We start from the raw sequence: 8,586 nt of genomic DNA, 5'->3' as shown, positions 1-8,586 counted from the left end.
ATTCGTGCTGCTTTCCTCGTGCGAGTGGTCGAGGCGTTTTGGCTTCTTCACGTCCACATTCAAATCAACTTATGGCACAGAAAGGTCACTGCTGCTGTTAAACCCTGTTCCGTAAGCCTCCTCTGTGGTCTGATTAACACTTTGGCAAAGCAGAAACAAGTTGTTCCTGTCAACGCTGTGTTGGCAGCGTGGACTTTTGTAGTTAGTAATTCTCCTAATTTCATTTAATATCAGAGAGGTGGTGCCTGTTGTATGCCTTGAGGATGACGCCTTGTCCTCCCCTGCCACCGGTTGGAAAGTTACCCTGTTACGAGTGAAAAGCAAAGCTGCCAAAGAGGCAGAACGTAAAAATAGCTGAAGTGGTTTTGCATATAAAAGCTCACAGAATCACAGAATGGCCGGGGTTGGAAAGGACCTTCAGAGACCATCTAGTCCAACCCCCCTGCCAAAGCAGGGTCACCCAAAACAGGCTGGGCAGGAACGCGTCCAGGTGGGTTGTGAATATCTCCGGAGAAGGAGACTCCACACCCTCTCTGGGCAGCCTGTTCCAGGGTTCTGCAACCCTCAGAGTAAAGAAGCTTTTCCTCATGTTGAGATGGAATTTCCTGTGTTCCAGTTTGTGCCCGTTGCCCCTTGTCCTGTCACTGGGCGCCACTGAGAAAAGTCTGGCCCCATCCTCTTGACACCTGCCCTTTAGATATTGATAAGCATTGATGAGGTCCCCTCTCAGTCTTCTCCAGGCTAAACAGACCCAGGTCTCTCAGCCTTTCCTCATAAAAGAGATTCTCCATTCCTTTGATCACCTTCATAGCCCTCCACAGGGCTCTCTCCAGCAGTTCCCTGTCCTTGACCAGAGCTGCCCAGAACTGGACACTACTCCAGATGTGGCCTCAACAGGGCAGAGTAGAGGGGAAGGATGACCTCCCTCGACCTGCTGGCCACACTCTTTTTAATGCGCCCAGGAGACTATTTGCTTTCTTAGCTCGTAAAATTTTGGGGGGTTCGGCTTCATTCGCCGCCTGGCTGAAGGTCACACAGGGCAGCGGTTTCACCCTCCGTCCCCGAAGCGCCGGGGCCGGGTCTCGAACCCTCACGTAGAGCGGGGGAGGCGGGGTCTTTGACCGTGCGCATGCGCGGCGCCGCCCGAGGAGGGGGACCGACCAGGAAATGCTGGGGCTGCTGGAGAAGCTCCCGCCGGGACGGGCCCTTGAGGTGGGATCGCTGTGAAGCGAACCGGCGCTGGGGGCAGGCGGGTGTCTCCCGGCACCGGCTCTCGGGGCTGGGGAGGCTGAGGTGCCGCTCTCCGGCAGCCGTGACGGAGGCCGTTCCCGCCGGGCCTCACGGCGGTGCCGCTCCCCTCAGCGGCCTCCCGGGGCCGCCCGCCGCGGCCTCTCCGGGCCTCCCCAGAACGAAACCGAACGTGTGGGCTCAAAATACGGTGGGGGTGCACCCAGCGGGTGCTCCTGCGCTCCCTGTGCTGTTGGAATGTTGGAAATGTCCTTAGGCTCTTCCCAGCGCAAGTCTCCTGCCCTCTGAGAGCGCTGTGAGGCCGTGCTGAGGGGGGTGGCCTGTGGGACCTCTCCTGCTCCCAGAGAGGCTCCGGCCATGTCCAGTCGGTGAAGCGTCGGATGGGCTGGGTTGGGTTTGCTACGGTGCTCAAAGAAAAATTACTATGTGAGGGCAAGGAGCCCGGCATATAGAAGAGCCTCAGTGCTAGAGGACAGTGGTTTGGGAGACTAGGGAGATCCACAGGTTTGGACATCAGCACTTTTTAGTTGTGCTGTGCATCCAAGCACACCCAGTGTGGGGATGACTTGAGGTGCCCTTTGGCGTGGTCAAGATCAGGCTGGATGGGGCATTGAGCAGCCTGGTCTAGTGGGAGGTGTCTCTGCCCATGGCAGGGGGGGTTGGAACTTGATGATCTTTTAAGGTCCTTCCAACCTAAACCATTCTATGATTTCAGTTGTGCACAAAATGTTAAGTCCAAATGTAAGTCTGACCTGAATCACGTTGTCATTTCTGGGGCCAAACCTGAGGGAGAGGGGAGGACAATTCACATATGGGGACTACCTCTGTATGACTTTTTAGAATGGTCCGTAGGTTGTGCTCAGAGGAAGCATTGAGAACAGTACCCGGTGAAGGGAGGGGTGATAACTGAATTGCATGATCAATCTCATGTCTGATGTAGGTTAACTGTGATAGACTCATGTTCTTAAGTTATGTATCACATTGTTTCAGTTCCTTCATAAAATAATTGATGGCATATGTGGTCGTGCGTATCCTCGATACCAGGATTATGGTAGTATTTGGAGCTTGTCGGAATGGATGGAGGTTTTGGAAGAAACAGTGACATATTTCAAAACTGCAATTGGCAAAAACGTATCTGATGAAGAGGTAAGGGCTCAAAACTGATTGGGCTTGACTTTGTGAAATCATAGTAGAGTGATTAGTCTTGTAGTTTATTTAGTACTAAAGTATTTTTATAGTGTAGCATTTGAATAGGAGCAGGCTAAGCCTAAATAGGTAGGTCAGCAGCATTTAGAGATACATTGTGAAGATGAGATTGGACACTGGTTTTCTATTTCGTTTTTTAAATAGAACTGGATAATATTTGTTTAAGTCCTGTTTTATTCCCTTAAACTGATATTCTAAGTACCACCAAATTAAATCTGTTTTTCTTAAAATACATAACCTGTCATTACTGTTCATCAGCAATAAAAACAATTCACACTCTGTTTGGTTTTCTTTGTTCATTACTACTGCATTAAAGTGTTTTGAAATATTGACTGTGTGTGAATCAAAAAAAAAAAAATCTAGACTGTGAATGGAAGACCATGTGGAACAGGGACTAACTCAGGGCAGTCCAGTATGTCTAAACTTTGGAAAAACTGGTTCTGTTATCAGAAATCTTAATTCTTCTCTTTTGCCCATTGCTTGTATTTTGACTACCTGCTAGTAGCTAGATCAAAGAAAGATACTTGTTGTAGCCATAGGATAGTCCATACATCAGTGTGTCTGTTTCAGCTAAGCTGACGTATTTTTTCTCCACTCTGAAGTTCAGAAACTTTCAGAGCTAAACCTGTGGTGTTTGTGTGTGTAATTAATTTTTTTGGTGTTGTTTTGATTTTAGGGTGGCTTCTAAGAAGGCAAATAAAACCTCAATTATCCAGTTTCTTTTAATTTAAATGACAAGAGTTTTTTTTTAATATACATTGCTGTGGTAAATACTGATTGTAACTATCAAACAAAAAGAGCAACCACTGAGAAGCAGTATAAGAAAGTTGAGGCTATGGAGTCTTATATAACAGCTGCCTGGGTAGAAGCTTTGATACCTACTGAGAACAGCTATTACAGGTGGTATGTGTTATTTCTGTGATCCACAGTTTAAGCAATCACAATTTTTATTTTTATTTTTGTAGGCTGCTCAGCAGATAAATGAGTTAAATCCAAACTATCAAGAAGCAATCACAAAATGTCTAAAAGGCAGAAAGGAAGAAATCAGGAACGCATTAGTGGAAAGAGTAAATGCAATCTCTTCTGCCCAGCTGCAAGATTTTGACTGGCAATTAAAGGTGAGACTGTTGCCTTAATGCTGTTTGAAAGAAGTGTTCCAAACTACAGAAGTAACTATTGATACGGTTCCCTTAGGCCTGCTCAGTCTGGAGCATGGTTCAATTTTCATACGTATCAGAAAAGCACGTTCATGATAACACATCAAAGGCATGTCAGAAATTTGTATAAACTGTAAAAGTAAAATTATTCTTCTTATTTATTTTTCCTTCTCCTTTCTTTTAAAGGTCCAATGCTTATCTCTTTCCTAAAAGGAGACTAAGCGTTACGCAGGAACAGCTGAAAGTTTCATGTGCTATTATGATTTTGAGGCCTGACTAGATAGAATTTTTACTCAAAAAAGAAATATTTGCTTAATTTTAAGAGTAGTACACTGATTCAGAATGTATTTCCCTGACTTTTTCAAACTTTTAGATTCCTGCAATAAACAATTATTTAATAATTAGTTTGAAGTCTTTTATTTTTAGATTTATTTGGTAATAAGGCAATGATAACTGTGGTGCCTGAAGTTCAATGGTGCTTTGGGGTTACGAAGACACAGCTGCTTTAAATTAAGCTCTATCAGAGACTTGAAATATAAACAGTGTAAGTAATGTTGTTTAGTTAGTCCATGGGAGCTGTTAAACAGATTTGTAGAGCTGTTAAATAGTTTTCCATTTCAACAAATGTTAAGTAATTTGTGCAGAAAGCAGTTTTGGAAATCAAAGAGCAATACCCACAATAGACAAGATTTTGCAAGAAATGTGGCAAATAAGGCATCATAATGTGCCTCAGATGAACTGCAACTAGGGATTGATCTCTCACTAACTGCATTTACTGCTAACAAAAATACAAACCAGACTTAATGAACTCCTTGTTTTTTGCTTGTGGTTTCTTTTAACTTTTTCCTCTGGAGGATTTTTTTGTTTCATTCTGTTTTGTGATACAAATTTCTGGTATGTGTCTGAAGTACTGTATTCATTTTGATTTAAACCACTTCTTTCTTTTTCCCCTTGAGTTGGTTATGATTTTTTTTTTTTTTTTTTTTTTGCTTGCCATAGTTGAATCCTACCAAGGACATTGTGTCTCCTCTGCTGTACCACATTCTGCTCTCTAAATAAATAAGATAGGTGTGTACAGTAGTGATCTACAGTATTATCAACTGGTCTTTGATCTTAAATATATTTAAAAGCCTTATCTATACTAGAGTCAATATAGTAAACAAAAAAGAAAGTACAATTGGTATGTAATCCTCTTTATCAGTGATTGTCAAATAGGGATACCTGACAATAATCAGCTGTAGAGTTGAAAAATGCACAAAGGTGTCTTCTTTCTCCCAACTGCCTACTTCTGTAAGACCCTTCTTACTTGTTGATTACCAGAACCATTTGAATATGGTGACTTCAGAATTCATATACTTCACTTTTAAAGAGAGTCATGATCAAATATAACCTTTCTTTTCACCTAGAGGCCAAAAATGTAGCAGCTCAGCAATTTTAACAAATTGTTTTGAGCAATTTTAACAATTTTTTTTGAAGAGGGAGTTTAGTATTTCAGTATATTGTTGGTATTAATAAACAAACAAAAATCGCAACAAGGGGGGTGGTAGTGGTGAGCAAACCCAAAAACTGCAGAGATGACTTGTGAGAAGTTAGTTTTGTCATGTTGATGTTTGTTCTGGTAGAACAGATTCAATATAAGGTTCAGATGTGATGCTGTGAAAGACTGAAGAGTTAATGGCTCTGCCTTACACTTGTGTTGTTGTTTGATCAATCTGCATAGCTTGCTCTCTCCAGCGATAAGATCTCCATGCTGCAAATGCCACTTCTCAATCTTGATTTGGACGTGAGAGAAAACGGTGAAATTAAGCCGATTTCTATAGAGATGAATAAGGAAGAATTGCAGAACCTTATAAATGCACTGGAAGCTGCTAACAAGGTAGCTTTTACTGATATCATCCTTTGTTCCTGACTTTCTTATGTACTGAGCCTATTTTAACTGAAGTTCTTCCAGGTATCTTGCAGAAAACCCGGAGTAAATCATTTGTTGGTAAAATGCCAATAGAGTTACAGAAAGCCTTACGTGAGGCTGACTATCTCGGATAGACTTCAGGGGTGTTTTAGCACAGTTTAGCCCGGAATTTTTAAAAAATGTAATTAGAATCCTGGTAAGCATACTAGTCTGTTCAGAGCACCATTAAAAAGTTGCGTGAGACTAGGAGGAGAAGCAAATGAAATGATAAAGCGTCAGATTAGAGATGACTTTGAAAGGTTGGAGAGAGAAACCCAGTGTTCCCCCAGCTTTGCAAAATATCAGCGGCTGGGAATGCATATGGGAGAGTTGTTTGGTTCAAATTGAGTGCTGTAATTTCCATGGCACAGTAAGTCAGGGAGAAAGTTACAAAGATTCCAATCCAGTAACTCAAGAAGAAAATTTCAAGTGAAACTTTATTTGGAGTGTCTCAGATCTCTTAATAGAAAAGTCTAAGGGAAGTGAGGATTTTAAGAAAAATCATTAGGGAAACAAGCATCATCTGCCTTGCACCCTGGTGGCAACCGCAGACCCTGGAGTCTCTCCCTGTTCAGTTACCTTTCAGGATTCATTCTGGCTCTGTTCTAAAGGAAAATGGGGGTTTGTGTTTTCTTTTTTTTTTTTTTTTAATCTGAAAATATCTTCAAATACTTACTAAGTCTGATACCTGGGAGATGGAATTCTCTGATGTCTTGTAGGATGGATGTGAAAGTATTGTATCAGCACGATTTAGAAGTCAGCAGCATCAAGTTACTTCACGACATGTAGCAAGTACGGGGTTTCTTTAGATGTTTTATGTAATGTTACAATGCTTTAGCTGGAATCTGTACACCAATATTTTAAAAAAAACGTAGTATGTAACAACTGAAAATAAGTTTTATGGTTGTCATCTCCTTACTTAGTTCTATGTGCGCACAAAGAGGAGTTCACTCTAGAAGTGGTCCCTCGATTCTGCTTCTTGCAGAAGGAATCTCACTGAGCCTGGAAATTACCATTCTGCTTTTTGATAACTGGGAGCTGAGGGATGCTTTGCGTGTGGTAAATGCTGAAGAAAGTTATCGGAAGTGATGGTTGCGTGAGGTTGTAAAAGAGAGCTGAGAAGGGGGATGGTGTGTTTTCCATCCATTTATATATTGTTTATACAATTGCATATTGTACTGTAACAGAAAGCAAAAAGCTGTATTTCCTAGACTGCTTAAGTTTTGGTGTCATCCAACTTTAATCTCATCCCTTCTCTCCTTTTTGAAGGTTGTCTTGCAACTGAAATGATGGAATTCAGATGACTGACAGTATCTCCTGGTGCTGACTCCCCCATTGACTTGGAAAAAAAGAAAGAGAAGTTCTCTTCAAAACCAAAAGTGTTGATGCTGTAAAATACTGAAGTGAGAAGGCCATTACGACTTGTGACCAAATAAACTACTAATCTGTTGATAAAAATAATAAAATCTTGTATTATGTTTGACCAAAAATATAAAAATCCAATGTAAGTTGCTTTTAGTACTAAAGATTTATAGAACTATGGAAAAGTATCACTTATGACACGTGCCATACTTGTTTTGCTTAAACTCTGGCAGTGACTGCACAGGAGCCTACTAAAACTAAAGTGTCTACTTGCATAATATGTTACCTTTATCTAAGGTGCCGTGATGATGAAGAACATGACAGAGTACTTGTAGCATTAATGTATTTATACTTGTAAATAGTAAATAAACACTTTGATTTTGTGTGTGAATAATTGCAGTAAATTGTTTCTTAATTTATTAATCACTAAACTCGTTCTTTTGAGATGCTGGGAAAAATTAGCTTTACAAACAAAAGCCGTATAGAATCACAGAATGGGTGAGGTTGGAAGGGACCTCTGGAGGTCATCTTGTCCTACTCCCTGCTCAGGCAGTGTCACCTAGAGCAGCCTGCAGAGGACCATGCCTGGATGGCTTTTGAATATCTCCTGAGGATGGGGACACCACAACTTCTGTAGGTAACCTGTTCAGTGCTCAGCAGTTGAGAAAGAAGCACTGGGGCTTTACTCGGAGTGAAGTTCGGGTTTTTAGCTTTGGTTTTGTATCTTGATGGCTTTTCACTTTAGTATGTTTATATTTTCAAAAGAGGCTGCAGTGCTGGAGAGGAGCCAACCTATGTAGAGCATGAAAAGGATAATCCCAGCCCACTTGATACAGCAGATAATGGGTAAGTTCAAGTCTAAATCTTTCTGAAACCAGATTGAGTTTTGTTTGTAGTATGTAACAAAAGTTAGAAGCCTTAACACTAGAGAAGAGCACACCAGGAATCTTAGTTTCCCGTTTGTTAAAAGCATCCTTCCATATGCGAAGAGCAACTTGCAATGCTTACGTAAATACTAATGTGTGCTTCTCAACATGCATGTGTTTTACATGTTTTGTATATATAAAAAGGCAAAGTGTTGATGACTTACCTTCTTCATAGTTCCAAAAATCAGGGTCTTGTATTTTGTCCATAGAATCATAGAATTGTCTAGGTTAGAAGAGACCCTTGGGATCATCGAGTCCAACCATCTACCCTACTCTACAAAGTTCTCCCATATACCATATCCCCCAACACCACATCTAAACGGCTCTTAAACACATCCAGGGATGGTGACTCAGACTATATTTTGTTGTGCTGTAGGTTTTCATATAAGCAAAGTGTAAAATAATACGTCTATACAAAAAATCGAACTTCAGAGGGCTCTCTTGTAGAGAGGCTTCTATGAAAGGGATTTTGGTAGGCTTTATGGATAGGAATATAAGTATGTTTATAATATTAAAACTAGCACTAGAAGTTTCATGTGTCAGGGAACACTTAAAAAAAATGTGTGTGTATAAAATGCAGATTTTTTTTTTTTTCCTTTTGTTTGGTACTGCTGCATTTAATAAGATGTGCATGTTGCTCGGTGTCGGGGGTAGAGAGTTGTAAGAATGAAAGACTGGAAAACGTATTTTACAGTGAAAGGACTGTTATCTAACAGATCTGGCTCAATGGTAGTCTTGC

The 8,586-nt window shown here is 41.2% G+C and overlaps 1 protein-coding gene across 2 annotated transcripts; it reads left to right on the top strand.

Annotated features, from left to right (window-relative positions):
- The first annotated feature begins 1,107 nt into the window (after nt 1-1,107).
- COMMD8 (COMM domain containing 8) lies at nt 1,108-7,319 on the top strand. 2 transcript variants are annotated; one of them, XM_074154862.1, is made up of 5 exons: nt 1,108-1,212; nt 2,239-2,394; nt 3,420-3,572; nt 5,332-5,487; nt 6,829-7,319. In XM_074154862.1, the coding sequence occupies exons 1-5, from the start codon at nt 1,168-1,170 to the stop codon at nt 6,847-6,849; spliced, it is 531 nt and encodes a 176-aa protein (XP_074010963.1). In that variant the 5' UTR covers nt 1,108-1,167; the 3' UTR covers nt 6,850-7,319. The 2 variants fall into 2 exon arrangements, with proteins under 2 accessions (XP_074010963.1, XP_074010962.1); XM_074154861.1 differs by lacking the exon at nt 6,829-7,319 and having other exon boundaries at nt 1,132-1,212; nt 5,332-5,520.
- Nucleotides 7,320-8,586: the final 1,267 nt, after the last annotated feature.

This window comes from Numenius arquata, chromosome 10 (assembly GCF_964106895.1).
Source record: "Numenius arquata chromosome 10, bNumArq3.hap1.1, whole genome shotgun sequence".
NCBI classification, from domain to species: Eukaryota; Metazoa; Chordata; class Aves; order Charadriiformes; family Scolopacidae; genus Numenius; species Numenius arquata.
The sequence above is the reverse complement of the archived record's forward strand: the minus strand, read 5'-3'. Positions and strand labels throughout refer to the sequence as shown.

What these genes read in the sequence shown, in the direction of transcription:
- COMMD8 (XM_074154861.1), top strand. Translation starts at nt 1,168, where the DNA reads ATGCTGGGGCTGCTGGAGAAGCTCCCGCCGGGACGGGCCCTTGAG. An exon ending in AAAACGTATCTGATGAAGAG is followed by an intron (nt 2,395 to 3,419) that starts GTAAGGGCTCAA and finishes TTATTTTTGTAG; the next exon opens with GCTGCTCAGCAGATAAATGA. An exon ending in ATTTTGACTGGCAATTAAAG is followed by an intron (nt 3,573 to 5,331) that starts GTGAGACTGTTG and finishes CAATCTGCATAG; the next exon opens with CTTGCTCTCTCCAGCGATAA.